Here is a 17654-nt window from a genome sequence, read left to right on the forward strand (position 1 = left end):
TTTTAAGTAATTTAGTAGCTTAGTACTATGCACTCTGAATTACAACTTTTTGAGTAACAAATTGTTTGACATTACAAAACTCTTTTGTTTTCTTTATCTTTTTTGTTTTTTTTTTGGTCTAGCATATCAGTTTAAATAATGCATAGTAAGTGCTGACTTAAGTTTGTCAACACTCTACTGTGTCTCTGTCCGTAGTTCTTTGTTGTGTTTTCTTGTTTACAATTGGTCATAAATACCTAGCGGGGCACACCAACAAGGCATCCCCAGACAGGGGCTCTATGCCTGCCTGGTGTCCCTGAGCTGCTCAGTGGTAGAAAAAGAGTGAGAGTTTTTCATTCATTTAGCAGACCCTTTTCTTCAAAGTGGCTCACAACTCAGAATAAACAAAGTGCACTTGACCAACAGAGAGATAAAGATACAAACACAGGATTTTCAAAGTACTGTCAGTTTGTCAAGTAACACCATTTTTCCCAGCGCACATCACAGAAGTAAGTACACATAGAATTGACGATGAAACTCAACTTGCATTCAGCTAACAAATATTTTGTGTAATGCACCAATGCCTGGTACCAATTAATTTAGTAAGCAGGGGACCCACTGTTAATAATAATAATAATAATAATAATAATAATAATAATAATAATAATACACGATAGTGGAGCTCAGAGAACATCTGTAAATTGTACCTTTCATATAATATTTTTCCTCGGATCTCCTTCCTGTTCCATATGTCTTTCCTCCTCATACTCTTGTATTCAGTCTAGATTTTTGTCTTGTATCCCACCCCACAGTTTGGCAAACAAGAACCATCTTAGCATTATTAATGTGTTAGGTTGTATGGTCCAAGCAAAGGGCCAAAATAAAATGAATATGTCTTAAGTTTTCTTTTCATTAGCTCACAGAGGTAAATAATTGCTAAATTGCTAACATACTAGTTTGCTACCATACATATTCATTTTCCTCTCTCTGGCATGGTAAAAATTGCAGTACAAATTGTGTAATAGCACCTTATCCCTAAACTCTTTGCCAAATAGGTGCATTATTTAGGGACTTCACATGTGGCACACACATATGTAACATCCATGTAACACAAGAAAAAATTGCTTGTGTGAGATACTCTGTGTTTAAACAGCAAGAACATGCAAATCTTTCCATCTGTTATATCAGAGCACATTCTGGGTTTGAATATGAGAGCAATATTCATAATCAGTAGACATATGTAAATCGCAAAACCATTTTGTGCTTTGTAGTGGATGGGACATTGTCCCTTTTGACAGGAAGGCTTCCTCTAAGATGTTGTTCACTGTAAAATGTAGGGGTGGCTGTCTTCCTGGTAGAGGTTGCTGAGGTGTATAGTTATCGACAGAAGGGAAATACACTAGGTACTAGCGACAGGGGACGAGGGAGGAATGACATCAGAGCACAACAGGGAATGACATATTGTCTTGCAGCCTTTAGAAAGTACCTCCAGTCATATCTATAATCTGTGTCTCCAGTGATTTTTAGCCTCTTATCCGACGTTACTCTGCTAAACGCATCTGTAGCAAGTCACTGGTGGCTTCTGAACATTTTCTTTTTCCTTTTTGTTCTGTGCAAATTCCCCTGATTACTTACAACCTCAATTTCCTGTGGTCAACAAACACTTTTCCCAGCCTCCACCACTATGCACATATTTGTAAGAGTCATTCATGGGAATTTTACCCTGTGAGCGGTGCTGATGTCGTTATTGCCAAACTGCATTGACAGTGTTCAGGCTTTGGTTGGGATAATATCTGAAGCATATTAACCAAAGGATAAAGAATCAAAAGCAACAGCAGTGGATTTTTCCAAATATTATCATATTTTATTACACATTATAAATATACCATATATATATTTGTGAATTACAGTGGTGTATTTTCCATTTTACAAATGTAATTCATTAAATTTTGTCGTACTTGTAAAATATTTCTCTGTTTTCATACAACAACAGAACAGATTAATTTCTTCCCATCCTCCTCAGGTTCCAGACCTCGGGACTGCAGTGATATTTATGCGAGTGGACAGAGGGAGGATGGCATCTATTCAGTGTTCCCCACACACTTGCCTACCGGCTTTCAGGTCTACTGTGACATGACCACAGACGGGGGTGGCTGGACGGTGAGTCCAACCTGCTGCTTCATCTCACATTCACTCACCTGTGTATTTAGACACCTCGTTCAGTACAAAAGTTCATTTACAGACATAGAAAACTACTGTCAAAACACACACTTGTCCGCAAATGTGCATATGTTGCTCTGTGTGACTAAATTATTAAACAATAAGTATAAATATGCATTCTTACATGGCATGCTTTAGAATATGATAAAATTTTATTAGAGAATAAATTATGTAAACTCTACTATGGCTTAGATATTAATTTACTGTATTGTTTTCCACTTTCACGGTGCTTTAGTAAAGAATGGATGCAGAAGTCCTTAGTGCCCAAATATTTTAGACTATATAATCAATGTAAAAAAATGGTCCCTTCTGTTGGACCTCTTCACATGCTTATCCCCAGTTTCTTTTCACATCACTTCTGTTTTTTTTTCCATGGGCCAAAGATCATCAGCCACACAGTGTGGCAGCAAAAGCTGCCTCACTGTTGACAGGCACAGAACCACCTACTCTTTGTCAAGCGACAGAGGGGCATAGCTGTAAAGCCACCCCCTGGTTGCCAAAGGTTTTATTATTGCCACAGACTCAAGTGAATGCCCTTGTCAATGTAGATGCACTTGTGATCGAAACACCCACTGCTCTGGTTTCTCGGAAATTTAAATAGCAGTTTTGGCCCCTTGGCAGTCAGAAAGGGTTCGGTAAAAGGAGTCTGTATGGGCTCACTTCCTCCAAATTGCCTTAGTTTGATACACTGATGGAAAACTATGAATTTAGCCTTTACATTCATATGTTGTTTATTTAACAAGTGCTCTTACCTAAAGTAATGCATTGTACTCCTGCCATTAGTAAATGATGTTGGTGAAACAATGTGTGTGGTATTACTGCTTGTGCTTTTACTCAGTGCTGTACTGCAAGAGCAGACAAATTAGTATTTTCTCATTTGGTGTGGTTTACTCAGCCTGGGGTTCTCTAAGGCAAACATTTTGGTTGCTGTAAAACTAATAATACTGAGATAACTGTGGCAATAACAGAGAAAAAGCAAGCTTAGTGTTGATTTCTGGTAGCAAGTCTGTTAAGCATCTGTCTGTAAGTAATTGAAGCTACGTTGCACAGGTGAAGCCTCACGATCCCCTGCAGATAATGAGGTCCCAATTCGTATTGCTGGAGACAGTGGGAAGTGATCAGGAGAGGAGTGACATATATGTATCCAGGGTGGTGAAAACCCAGATTGGCATCTGTGATCTGTTGGAGAGGTCTGATGACAAAGACAGCCAGTGGAGCCCATAGAGACCTGGACAAGAAGTTGTGAGCAGAAACTTGTGAGACATAGACAGTTTTTATGGACAGTGTACGGGATGAACCTGTCCAAAGGAACTACCCTTATTGGGCAATCTATGTACTACTTCTCTCTGTAAACTTTAACTGTAAAAAGCCACTGGTAAGGTCTAGAACATAATAATGAACCTGCATGAACCACACTCTACTGTAGTGGTCTACACTACAGCACTACAAATGCATATGTATGAGCTTGCAAATTAAAGAAGGGCGATGACGAACGATCGGGGAGACACCCAATTTCCGGAGCTCTCCCATCGGCCGATGTTGTCATGAAAAGTTTCTGTGTGTCCGAGTGTATTTCTTTCAAGGTCTCCTATGGCTGAATGGGAAAAAGGAAAATTTCTTCCACACTCGCAAACATTTGTTACATTCTTTTTTTTTCAGAGTAGCTCATCCCAGCCAACAGCTGTATTAGACTTTGCATCCTTTATAAACTATTTCCACATATATGAATATGGTGTCCAATTTCACAGTGCTGCTACATGTTGAAATGAATCCAAACTTTAAACTATCATAAGCTTTCTTTTAAATATCAGGAACGTAGCCTGGTATCCTGATGTTGAGAACTCTGCATAGGAAATTTCTCATAGATAAATTAAATAAGTCTTTCTTCAAAGGATTCAGTTTCAATCTGTACAGTCAAAAGTTTTTTGTGGTATTAAATGTATTGATATTAAAAGTAATCAGAATAAACCCAACTGTATGTAGAAAGAGCAGATTTAAATTAAATAAAAAGTTAAAAATTATAATTAAAAAAGTATGATATTTTAAACTTCCAGTATGCCAGTTTGCAGCGTTTAACATACACTTTTTGCTTGATACAGTATACAACAGGATTATCCGCATGGCCTGTGGAGCAAGAAGGAAGTTGTTGCACGTGTACTATTCCACAGCTAGGATGGGAACATAAACGAAAACAACATTTGAGACAAAGGCATCTAATTTTATGACAAAATAGGAATTGAGGAGCAACTGTAATGAGAAGTGGCTTTGCATTTTCTAAAAAACAAAAATAATAGATGGCTGGTTTTAGCCAGATGTGACTTAAGATTTTGTTTTCTGTACCCTTGCTCTGATTGCATTTGATTTGTCTTGCTTGTACTCTCTGATTGCACTTAGTCTGCCATTCTTGGGTGAAAATCTTTTGCCCTCCATACCATAGCCAGTAAGAATTCTTTATTCTGCCCTTTTTATGCGTTAAGCACATCCCAGCGGTAGGGGTCTCGAGAGAGGAGAAAGCAGAGCTGTTATGGGGAACTAATAGTTTTGGGTACTTTATACATCATCTATTGCCTGCAGCAGTTTTCTGTTCAAGATGTAGACTCTTCTGCTGTCAGTATTGTGGGTCCTTTGGGGCCACGCAGCCTGTCATTCACCACTGCTGGTATCTCTTTAGAGCCTGCCACCTCCTCCCCAGCAAAAATAAATAAATAAAATACATAAATAAATAAAAATGCACAGGAAAACACACACACACAGTACGATCTACTCAAATACGCACACACAGAAACATACACTTGCAGACTGCTGTGAGACAATGGATGTGCGATACAGTGATTAGCATGGTAATCAGGAAACTTGAGAATCCAGCCGCCCCTGCTGTCCTCCTCCCCCATTTGCCTTACTCTGCCATCACTGTCACCGCCTCCTGTGGTCCCAGAGGGGAGTGACTCTGAAGGAAAAGTTAAGGAGCTGGAAAAGGCTTGAGCACAAACATTGATGAAAATGGGAAAGGGAGCAGATTGACTCCTCCTCCCCACCAGGACAAATGCAAACATTTCAGAAGCCAGTCTGAGGGGTGTTTGTGGGGTTAGCAAGGGGAAAGGTTGTCTGAAACAAAGTCAGTTCCCCTCCATTCACCCTCTACCTACCCTCCATTACTTCACACAGTGATCATGTCAGTACCAAGGTAACACCTCAGCAGCTCTAAACTCATGCTTATGCTGTGTTTTTCAGAAACAAGCAATTACTATTCATGGTACAATTCTGTATCAAAGGGAATGACTCTTGTTCTGCTGTGATTGCATATGGTTCTCTGGATGCCCACTAAAGGGTCAGTTTTGTCACTAGTGATTGGAAGATGAATCAGGAACTGATCAGTAAGATTCATAAATCTTTTTTGTGGCTTTCAAGCAAGATTGAGAATTTAAACGCAAACTACCCATCTGCCAGTGCTTATACATAAAGCACACATGGAGTATGAAATGTAAACAGCTTTAGTAAGCATGACTAAAAGGATATGCCAAGTAACTGAGATAATGTGTCACAGAATATAAATTGGATCAATATATTGGTCTCTACAACAAAAACTAAACCTCTTGAGCAAGATTATATGTAGGCACTATTATTACATTTATCAGCTCCGTATAATTTGGGACAGGTGTTGAAAAACCTGTTATCATTTAACAATATATATCTGTGGAGAGTGGAACAAGCAGCCCAGAAACATTCTTTGGGTGTAGATTCTTACAACATCTACTGCAGTTTGACTCCACTCCTTGAATTTCCCCAAGAAGCTCTGTCTACCATATAATTTGAACCCCTTTCTCACTGTCATGGTCGCGTCAGAGGGAGGCGGCGGACCCAAGTGCAGAGCGCTGATCGTGGTGTATTCGGGGAAATCCAGGAACGGAGGTCAGAGGACGGGCAAAAGGTCTTCGAGGTGCGAACGTCGTCACAGGGAGGATCCAAAAGGCGAGGTCAGTGTTCAGGCAAGAGGTCGATAATCCAAAGGAGGCAGTAGATTGGGGGAACGAGGTACGGGTTCGGGGAAGGCGTTCAGGAACAGGTAAAGGGCTGGAGATGGTCGCTAACTAGGAGGCAGATCAAGGTTCCGCATCAGCTGGCTGTCCGACGCAGCCTTTTATGCTGCGATCTGCGTTGAGTCACAGGTGTTCCGTGTTGGTCTGAAGGTGTGGGCGTGGCAGTACCCCCCCCCCGAGGATCGGTCCCGAACACTCGAGGGCGACCAGGGGGACGGCCTCGAGGCCGAGGTGCGGGCCGATCCGGATGACTGCTGTGGAAGTCGGAAACGAGGCTTGGATCAAGGATGTCCCGTGCCGCTACCCAGGACCGTTCCTCAGGTCCGTATCCTTCCCAATCCACCAGATACTGGAGTACCCCTCCACGACGGCGGGAATCCAGGAGTGCCCGTACTGCATACGCTGGTGCACCACCGTCCGGCAGGAGAATTGGGTCCGGAGGCGTGCTTGCGGGCTGGTGTAGGGAGGTGGCCCAGGGTTTGAGGAAGGATACGTGGAACGTCGGGTGTGCGCGAAGGTGTTGGGGCAGTTGCAGGCGATAAGAGACCGGGGTAACTCTGCGGATTATCTTAAAGGGTCCTAAGTACCTGGGGCTGAGTTTCTTAGACATATACGGTCCTTGGAGACCCCGGGTGGACAGCCACACCCTCTGACCGGGTGCAAGGGAGAGGTGTCGCCGATGCCGATCGGCTTGATGTTTGATACGGGTTTGTGATTCTTGGAGGTGTCGTCTGACAGCTGCCCATACCTCGCCGCTGGTTCGGTACCAAGAGTCCACAGCTGGCACATCGCTGGATCCCGGTTGCCATGGGAACAACGGTGGCTGGTACCCCAAGATGCACTGAAAAGGAGAGACACCTGTAGAGGTATGGGTGAGCGTATTGTGGGCGTACTCTGCCCACGGAAGGTATCGAACCCAGTGAGTTGGGTGTTCAAGGCAATAGCTTCTGAGGTACCGACCGATGTCTTGCTGTAGCCGTTCAACCTGCCCATTGGCTTGCGGGTGGTACCCCGATGTCATACTCACTGTGACTCCAAGTTTCTTCCAAAAGGCCCTCCACACACGCGATGTGAACTGAGGACCCCTATCGGACACTATGTCTTCCGGTATACCGTAGAGTCGGAATACCTGTTGAAACAGCAACTCTGCTGTCTCCAAGGCAGAGGGGAGTTTGGGCAAAGGAATCAAGCGACAGCCCTTGGAAAAACGATCGATCACGGTCAAGATGGTGGTCTTACCATCTGACAGTGGGAGGTCCACTAAGAAATCTAACGCTAGGTGCGTCCAGGGACGGTTGGGTACCGGCAGGGGTTCCAGGAGCCCGGCTGGACTCTGATTTGAAGCCTTGGACTGTGCACAGACTGGACACGCCCGGATGTAGTCCTGTACATCCTCCCGGAGGGACGGCCACCAGTAGAGCTGCTGGATCCTAGCCTGAGTCTTCCCAAACCCTGGGTGCCCTGCTGCTGGATGGTCATGGGCCCATTGTAGGAGAGTCGTCCTCAAACCTGGCGGAACATATTGTTTTCCAGAAGGTTTACCTGGTGGTTCGGGGTCCCCTTGTTGGGCTTGGGCCAGATCCTGGGTGAAGTCCCACTGAACGGGTGCTACAAAGCAGGACCTGGGCAGGACGTAGTCCGCTTCCGTTACCTCCTGCGTTTCGTCATGCAGCCGGGAAAGGGCGTCCGCTTTGATATTCTTGGGACCCGGTCTGTAAGTGACAGTAAACTGGAACCGAGAAAAGAACAGTGCCCACCTGGCCTGACGCGCGTTGAGGCGCCGGGCTGTTTGCAGATATTGTAAATTCTTATGATCTGTGAATACCAAAAAAGGGTGTTGTGCCCCTTCTAGCCAATGCCTCCACTCTTCTAGGGCTAACTTAATTGCTAGGAGCTCTCTATTTCCTATGTCGTAGTTTCGTTCCGCCTCCGACAGTTTCCTAGAAAAGAATGCGCAAGGGTATAATTTCATGGGCTTACCTTGCCTCTGAGAAAGGACAGCGCCCACCCCTGACTCAGAGGCGTCAACCTCCACCACGAATGGCAACTCAGGGTCGGGTTGATGCAGAATGGGGGCTGTAGAGAACTTGGATTTGAGGTTCTCGAAGGCTCGTTGGGCTTCTGGGTTCCACGGGAGACGAGGGGTTTTACTCACTGTAAGTGTTGTCAAGGGTGCGACGATCGTGCTGAAGTTCCTGATGAACCGGCGGTAAAAATTGGAGAACCCCAAAAATCGCTGGAGGGCCTTAGTTGTGGTTGGCCGAGGCCATTGCTGGATGGTCTGGACCTTACCCGGATCCATCGCAAGACCGTCTCGGGTAAGTATGAACCCCAAGAAGGAGACCTTCTGCTTGTGGAACTCACATTTCTCCAACTTCACATATAACCTGTTCTGCAACAGTCTCTGGAGCACCTGTCGGACAGTCAACACATGCTTGGACAACGTATCAGAATAAATCAGGATATCGTCAAGATAGACCAGGACGCCCTTGTGGACCAGGTCCCCAAGCACATGATTCACAAACGCCTGGAATACACTGGGTGCGTTGGCAAGACCAAAAGGCATAACCAGGTATTCGTAATGACCCAGGGTGGTACTGAAAGCAGTCTTCCATTCATCCCCCTGCCGGATACGAACTAGGTTGTACGCACTTCTCAGGTCTAGCTTTGTGAACCATCGCGCCTGCTGAATGTTCTCAAGCGCAGCCGAGATCAAGGGCAGAGGATGTGGATATTTCACACAAATATTATTCAACCCCCGATAGTCGATACATGGGCGTAACCCCCCATCCTTCTTCTCGATGAAAAAAAACCCAGCAGACGCGGGGGACGTGGATGGTCGAATAATTCCTGTCTTTAAGGCTTCGGTGATATAAGTCTGGAGGGCGGATTGTTCGGGTCTGGACAACGGGTAAATGCGACTACGCGGAGGCGTGGTACCCGGCAAGAGATCAATAGCACAGTCCCATGAGCGATGCGGTGGGAGCTCGGATGCGCGTTTCTTGCTAAAAACCTCCGCAAGATCCTGATACTCGGGAGGAACTGGCACCGGCCGTGCCGATTCTGAGCCTTCTATAGACGTAGCTCGACAGGGTAGCTGTAAGCAGGTTCTCTCACATTGGGGTCCCCAAGCCACTAATTCCCCAGTACTCCACTGGAACACTGGGTCATGCTTGGAGAGCCAAGGGAACCCGAGAATCAGGGGCAACTCCGGAGACGAAATTAAATAAAAACTCAACATTTCCTGGTGACATACACCTACTCTCACAGTTACAGGGGCTGTCTGGTGGTCCACAAAACCCTTCCCGAGGGGCTGGCCATCTAGGGCGGTCACTCGAAGACGCCCCCCAATGGGTTTGGAGGGTATGCCATGAGACCGAGCAAACCCAATGTCCATGAAGCACCCTGCTGCTCCTGAATCCACCAGTGCTTGCGTCTGTACCTGTCCATCTCCCCAGGATAACATTACAGGTACCGCGAGGCGGTTACAACTGAGGGTGCCACTCACCTTGATCTCGGGGCGGACAGGGCACTGGAGACGGAAGTGACTAGGGTCACCACAGTAAAGACAGAGGCGATTTTGTAGTCTTCGCTGTCGTTCGGGAAGGGACAGGCGCCCCAGCTGCATCGGCTTTGCTTCCTCCTGTTTGGGACCGCATCTTTCTGGAGCCGGTTCTGAGGCTGGTCCCTGGGTTCTGATCTGATTGTCTAATGTTACCGCGGTTTCTATGTACCGATCAAGGGTGCCTCTTTCTCCTCGGAACACCATTTCACTCCGGATGCGTGAGTTTAGACCACGGCGAAAACTAGCCCACAAAGCTTTCTCTCCCCAATCGCTGCGTGCTGCGAGAACACGAAATTCTAGGGTGTAATCTGCCACGGGTCGGTTACCTTGCTGAAGATTCAGGAGTCTTTCACTTAGCTGTTCCTCCGGTTGGGCCAGTCCGAACACGGCGAGGAACAGGCTCTTGAGCTGTGCATAAGTGTTGGGGAGGCCATTTGTCCAGACTGCTGTCGCCCATTCAAGTGCTCTGCCCGTGAGCAGAGAGAGGACGTAGGTGATCCGGCTCTGTTCTGTGCTGAAAACTAGGGGCATACTGGAAAAAACAAGCTCACATTGAAGCAGGAAGCCGTCACATTGTGCTGGGGTCCCGTCAAAGCGGGTCGGGGGAGACAAGTGAAAACCGCGTGAAGGAGAAGGAGTGGCGTTCGACGAGTCAGGCGCTGCAGGACCGGCTGCGCGTTTCTCGATGGGTTGTGTGGGCGCACGCGACGTCTTCAGCACGCTTACCACCTGGTTGTAAGAGGTGATGAGGTTGTGCAGCGTCTGTTCCATACCTGCCAAGCGCGCTTCACGCGAGTCCAACTCTGCTTGGAGGTAGTTCAGCTCCGCTGGATCCGTATAGATGGCGGAACCTTCTGTCATGGTCGCGTCAGAGGGAGGCGGCGGACCCAAGTGCAGAGCGCTGATCGTGGTGTATTCGGGGAAATCCAGGAACGGAGGTCAGAGGACGGGCAAAAGGTCTTCGAGGTGCGAACGTCGTCACAGGGAGGATCCAAAAGGCGAGGTCAGTGTTCAGGCAAGAGGTCGATAATCCAAAGGAGGCAGTAGATTGGGGGAACGAGGTACGGGTTCGGGGAAGGCGTTCAGGAACAGGTAAAGGGCTGGAGATGGTCGCTAACTAGGAGGCAGATCAAGGTTCCGCATCAGCTGGCTGTCCGACGCAGCCTTTTATGCTGCGATCTGCGTTGAGTCACAGGTGTTCCGTGTTGGTCTGAAGGTGTGGGCGTGGCACTCACAGAGTAATGTTTTGGTATCAGAGTCAAGATGCATGTCACCCAATGGCTCACATGCACTTTTTTCTAAGCGTGAATGGGGATGAGAGGCTGTGGAACCAAAAAGTGATGACACTAACCATCACATTTTTCGGACTTTTTATCCAAGGTTGCCTGGGGCCTGTTTCAGAACAGGTGTTGCTTAGCTGCGTGTTACTCTAAATGTCTGTTTTCGCTCTTCTCTGGTCTTTACCACTGTGATTCCATGTCTCATGTCACACATCTAAAGTCAGACAGAAAAAAGCAATTAAACAGCTGAGCACATAATTAGAGAAAGCAATGAGCCATAAGGAATTGTTTTCATCTGAGGAGCTCAACATGGTAGGATGGGGGTGATATTAATATCAATGTGCACAAAGAAGTGGGTGGCCTTTTTTTTCCTTTCATCTCAAATATTGTTAAAAAAGCTATAAGAGAAGTGCCAACTGCAGCCTGAGGCACGGACACTTGTTTGGCACTCTGTCAGTTTAGATCACATCAGTCTCCCCTGCCGTGCTGGCCATTAACAAGCTGCTTGCTGGTTTGGACTTATAATGTCTGGTGTGGTTCCTACAGTGTCTGTTTGCATCCTAATCAAGTTTATGCCTTCTTATGCCTTGATGTTATTGAAAGCTTCTCATTGTGTTTCTACAATGCTAAACAGTAGCATCACCTCTTTGATTCATCACCGGGGACCAATCATGTCGATGGATAACATGTACAATCTAACAAGACGTTTTGTCATGAACAACTTCCAGGGTTGAATAGTGGTAATAAATTCCTCACCACAAATGTAGATGTGTCATTTACTGCCTTTGCATTTTTTTCTTTTTTTTTTTGCCCTGGACTAATTTTGGTGTTGACAACAGTTGTAATAGAACATGACAAGGAAATAAGATACTTGAGTCCACTGAGCACTACAAATTTAAAAGTCTGTATTAACAGATCCTTTTCATCACAGTCTGCCAATAAAGAGAACTGTTCGTTCATGATCTGGTTTTTAAAAATTTTATTTTCAACAATCACGACAGACTCTAAAGAAAGTAAAATTAGACTACATTGGATGGTTGACTTAAAAGCATGGTGACAGATAGTAGTTACATTAATATTTAATCAGGTAAAAGTCTTATGTTAGAAGTGTGGATTTTGTTTGTTTAAGGTAGACTCTTTGCTTGATACAGTTGATGTTGAGTTCAGCAATTTCTTAGTTGTGCACAATTACTGTCACATAAAATGTTTTTTATTGCCGGATTCATTCAAGATTGAGAGCTGAATACGAGCCTAATCATTTTAAACAATGACCTGTTTTAAAATTTAAAAAAAATGAAAATGAAAAAAAAGATTATTCCAAAAAAGATTTTAGAATACAGAATATAGAATTTATAGAATAGGCTTTAACTTTATGAAGATATATAATATATAACAATCCAGGAATTCAGTTTTCTTTTCTGTTAGAGGATTTTAAATCACGGATGTATAGAATGCATACTATGAGAACAAGCAATACTTTACTAGAATTCTTAAATATTGACTGAGTATGCATAAATGTTTAAAGGGTAACAGAACAGCACTGCCACAGCATGACCGAGAAAAAAGTCAGTATTTTAGATTGAGGAGAGAGACCTGTCTTTGTTGTCTTCAGTTGTCATTGTTGCTATGAATTGTTAAAAAAATTAAATTGTGCATGGCTGTTTCCTGGATCATTCTAGGGAATAAAAACGCCGCTTGCCTTCACAACTACAATCCTTGCATGTAATAAACATCTGATTGGGATGTACCCTCAAGAGACTCTTTGTGCATTGTCCAGGATTAAAACAGTGCCAGGTTTGAGTACAGAAGCAGCAACATATTGCAGTTGCCCTGCTCTTATATTCTCGAGCCTTTTCTTTTAGAGCCCATTAACTACAGGGAATACAGTGAGAGAGACGAATTGGCTGTGATTCAGAGTCTCCTGTTGGGAGGACTGTTTGAAGATGGAGGAGATTTGTCCTACTGCGCTCAATTAAGGTTCTAAAGCTTTCTGCACATCTACAGGAGGTTTAGTAGAAAACTGGAGCATCTGGGAAAAAAGAGGATTTGGCTCGATAAGGCTTCACACTGTGGGAATTTAGTGCTGCTGGATCTCCTCTGCACAGCACAGTGGGTAAGAGGAGACATAGTAAATAAATATAGAAAGTCGGAAAAAATATAGCAAGGCAGAAAAAATAAGTTTTAAAAAGATTTTTCCAACTGTTGGAGAATCACCTTTATTACTTTATTCTGCTGGAATCTGCTGACAGTGACTGATACCCATTTTCCCCGCTCTCCCGGAAGTCTTGTTTGGCCAGTGTCAGCATCTGGAAGGGATGAAGGGGCCTACAGAGAAGTAGCAGGAGCCTGGTTTAGAGCGAATCCTCTGTGGTATATGAATTTTCTGTATTTCATGCCACCCATTCAGTCCGCTAGTGCTTCTCCACTGAGAATTTTTCTAATTTCAATGTTGGAAATCTGACATACAGCATCTGTGACTGAAACACAATTAAAGTAAATGTAGTGTTATTTTGTGGTCCTGTAGGATGTGTCCTGTCAGATGCAATTGTATTTAAGTAACTGTTAAGTCCTACAGGCATTTCAGACTCTGCTGTTATGCAGCTTTTCCTCAGAATGATATGGCATAGTAATTGCTTAATTTGTTGATTAAAGATCAAACATATGACTCTCATATTGATCTCCTCCTTTACTGCCAAAGCAGTAATGCTCAGTCTTGAGGTAAGACTGGAAACCAGAGGGATTTAATTCCTTCAGATGATTTAGAAATAACATTTCAGCTCCCGAATGTTAAATTTTCCCTCATTTTCTGTTTTTCTTGACTTAGGCAAGGTATTATAGCAGAAGCCCGCTAGCAAATGAACAAAACACATCTGTGTCTATGACTACAATTTCATGTAACTGAAAATTGGGCATTCTAAAGTCTTTATTTGTAATTATGACCTGTTTTATCTAAGCAGCTGTAATTATGATATGAAATTATCTTAAGAAATGTTGTTTGTTTAGAACCTCACTAAATTGAATACCTCTGATATTCATACCATTTTTTAAAGATGGTAGACCTTTTTCTGGCAGCAGAAAATAGAATTTTGTGTGTCGCAGTTAAATCACTGGGAATGGGCATTGTAAAGTGCTCTACTAATGAACTCTGCTAATGATGTGTGCAGAAATACTGCAGTTAATTAACTAATTTTAGGTGGTTACGAGGCCTGGCTGGTAAGGAATTCTGGTATCAGAATAACTTTTGTTCACTGATTTAGTTTTCATGAGCTGTACAGTATTTTGCAATTCACAACACAACCACTTAGACATTTTACAACTCATGCAATACTTCAGTAATGTTCTGCCTACCTCGATAGTAGCATATTATGAGACTTTCTTACATAGGTGTTTATGTGATGCTACACTTGTAGGAGGATATCATTTAGAAAGCACACGTTGTCCATAGAGTATCACGATTTTTCAAGTTTTTCTTCTGTGAAATTACCAAAACACTATATCTATGACAATATAGACATTACTGAGGATTTCATAAATTAGAACGTGGAATAAAAGCTATACATCAAAGAATATTTGAGCATCCTGTTGGAAAATACAGTTTTTTTCCTGCTGGGGTTTTTCTTTCTGACTTCATTTTATCCTCTTTACAGTTAAGCAATTTATCCATAGTTTTACAACCTACCCATTTATAAAGGTATGTATTTTAACTGATTGAGTGTTAAACCCAAGACATGTTAATTGGAAGGTGATACATTCTCACCACTACACTCCAACTTCATGTTACCTTAGGAGTATCTCACCAAACTAGCTGTTGCAAAACAGCTCACGCCGCACACAGGTGAGTCTTCGCATTTCCCCTAACACTAGATTAACATTTTTCTTTAAGAAAACCAAGAGGTTACACACAAGATACTGATACTGGAGAGGTTTTATATTGAATTCTAATCCATTGCTTATATTTGGAAATATTGTAAAAAATCTGCACCTTTGCCATAGGGCTTTGTGCAATATCAGTCCATAGCCATGTCACCACTAGAAAAGGGTAAGGTTATCACAAATGAACATGGATTTATGTGACCTCTGGTTCATCAATCAATCTTTTTCTCAAGTTCTCAAAAAGCTCTTTACAACACATTTTCCATAAGGAATCAAAAAGCAGAAATACTATTTGCCACAATGGAGAAAGCGAAAAATTATTTCCTATACTCCCAAACATTGGCAGAAAGTGATCATGTGTTTCTTGGTCCTAGATAGATTATTGTCAATTGATTTGGCTGTGGTGAGCAATAATCCAAATGGAGGATTCAAGGCAACCCCGCGTAAGAGAAGTATTCAGGGACTGTATGCAGAACAGTGGCTCCAGGTGTATCACACTGGACGTGGCTCCTTTCACTTGATACTATCTTTAAACTGGCGCCTGGGTCTCAGCCAGGATCTATGATGCAAGGATCAAATAGCCCCATGCATGAGGTAGTAAAGAACAGAATGGTTACAACTGTATTAATAATTAGTATGAGGAAAAACAGCAGCTGAGGTAGCAATACAACATAACCCTAGTGAGGTAAACTGTGACACACACACACACTTTAAGAACCACTTGTCCCATACGGGGTCGCAGGGGAACCAGAGCCTACCCGGCAACACAGGGCGTAAGGGACACACCCAGGACAGGATGCCAGTCCATCGCAAGGCACCCCAAGCAGGACTTGAACCCCAGACCCACCGGAGAGCAGGACTGTGGTCCAATCCACTGCGCCACCACTCCCTCCTGTAAACTGTGACAATACTATGAAAATATCTAGGAAATCACAGGCACTTAACATTGTTCTGCCTTTACACACACACATTTTCAGAACTGCTTGTCCCATATGGGGTCACGGAGCCTACCCCGCAACAGAGGGCGTAAGGCCAGAGGGGGAAGGGGACACACCCAGAACAGGACACCAATCCATTGCAAGGCACCCCAAGCGGGACTTGAACCCCAGACACACCAAAGAGCAGGACTGTGGTCCAACCCACTGCACCACCATGCCACCGCACCCTCCTTCTGCCTTTACATGTCAGGGATATTTATTTTTAAAATCTGTGAACTATTACCCATGATTTTCTTTATGTTACATTCATTACTGATAACAAACCTTCTAATCTCAAACATATCTTTTTCAGGGAATAAAACAGTTTATAGAATAAAGGTTCTATGTGCTTGTGAGATAAGTGGTGTAAAGAGGGCAACATTTTTTGAAGCAATATAACAATTGGACCCCTCCGTGAACTGCCACCTTACCGTGGTGGAGGGGTTTGAGTGCCTGAATGACTCCAGGAGCTATGTTGCCTGGGGCTATATGCTCCTGGTAGGGTCTCCCATGGCAAACAAGTCCTGGATGACAGACGAGACAAAGTGCGGTTCAAAAGCCCCTTATAAAGAAACTAAAACCAAGGCTTTCGTTTACTCCGCCCGGTATGGGGTCACCGGGGCCCCACCCTGGAGCCAGGCCTTGGGGGGAGGCTCGCATGTGAGCGCCTGGTGGCCAGGTCTATGCCCACGGGGCCTGGCCGGGCTCAGCCTGAAGCCATGACGTGGACTCACTTTTCAGTGGGCTCACCACCTGCCGGAAAGACCGTAAGGGGCCGGTGCATTGTGATTTGGGCGGTGGTCGGGGCCGAGTGCCCGGCCGACCCAAACCTCGGGCGCCAACTCTGGTTTTTGGGACTTGGAATGTCACCTCACTGGCGGGGAAGGAGCCTAAGGCTGGTGCGGGAGGTTGAGCGATACGTCTAGATATAGTTGGGCTCACTTCCACTCACAGCTTGGGTTCTGGAACCACTCTTCTCAACCAAGGGTGGACTCTCCACTATTCTGGCGTTGCCCAGAGTGAGAGGCGGCGGGCAGGTGTGGGCTTATTAATAGCCCCCCAGTTCAGCCGCCATGTGTTGGAGTCTACCCCGGTGAATGAGAGGGTCATCTCCCTGCGCCTTCGGGTCAGGGAACGGTCTCTCACTGTCGTTTGTGCTTATGCGCCTAGCGGCAGTGTAGAGCACCCGGCCTTTTTGGAGTCCCTGGAGGGCGTGCTGGAAAGCGCTCCCACTGGGGACTCTGTCGTTCTACTGGGGGACTTTAACGCCCACGTGGCACCTGGAGGGGCGTGATTGGGAGGAACGGCCTCCCTGATCTGAACCCGAGTGGTGAGTTGTTATTGGATTTCTGTGCTAGTCACAGTTGATCCATAACAAACACCATGTTCATGCATAAGGGTGTCCATCAGTGCACTTGGCACCAGGAAACCCTAGGTCGGAGGTCGATGATCGACTTTGTAGTTGTTTCTTCTGATCTTCGGCCATATGTCTTGAACACTCGGGTGAAGAGAGGGGCTGAGCTGTCAACTGATCACCACCTGGTGGTGAGTTGGATTCGATGGCGGGGTAAAAAGCTGGACAGACCTGGCAAGCCCAAACGTATAGTGAGGGTCTGTTGGGAACGTTTGGTGGAGGCCCCTGTCAGAGAGGTCTTCAACTCCCACCTCCGACAGAGCTTCAACCAGGTCCCAAGGGAGGTGGGGGACATTAAGTCTGAATGGA

At 44.9% G+C, this 17654-nt stretch overlaps 1 protein-coding gene across 1 annotated transcript in view; it reads left to right on the forward strand.

The window, feature by feature from the left end:
- The window catches only part of fibcd1b (fibrinogen C domain containing 1b), a 119141-nt gene that overhangs the window by 50701 nt on the left and 50786 nt on the right, over window positions 1–17654 (forward strand). The window contains exon 6 of the mRNA XM_029252989.1: window positions 2003–2139. Coding sequence (XP_029108822.1) covers window positions 2003–2139 — 137 coding nt within the window. The remainder of the gene's footprint in view (window positions 1–2002; window positions 2140–17654) is intronic.

This window comes from Scleropages formosus, chromosome 6 (assembly GCF_900964775.1).
Source record: "Scleropages formosus chromosome 6, fSclFor1.1, whole genome shotgun sequence".
Taxonomy (NCBI): Eukaryota; Metazoa; Chordata; class Actinopteri; order Osteoglossiformes; family Osteoglossidae; genus Scleropages; species Scleropages formosus.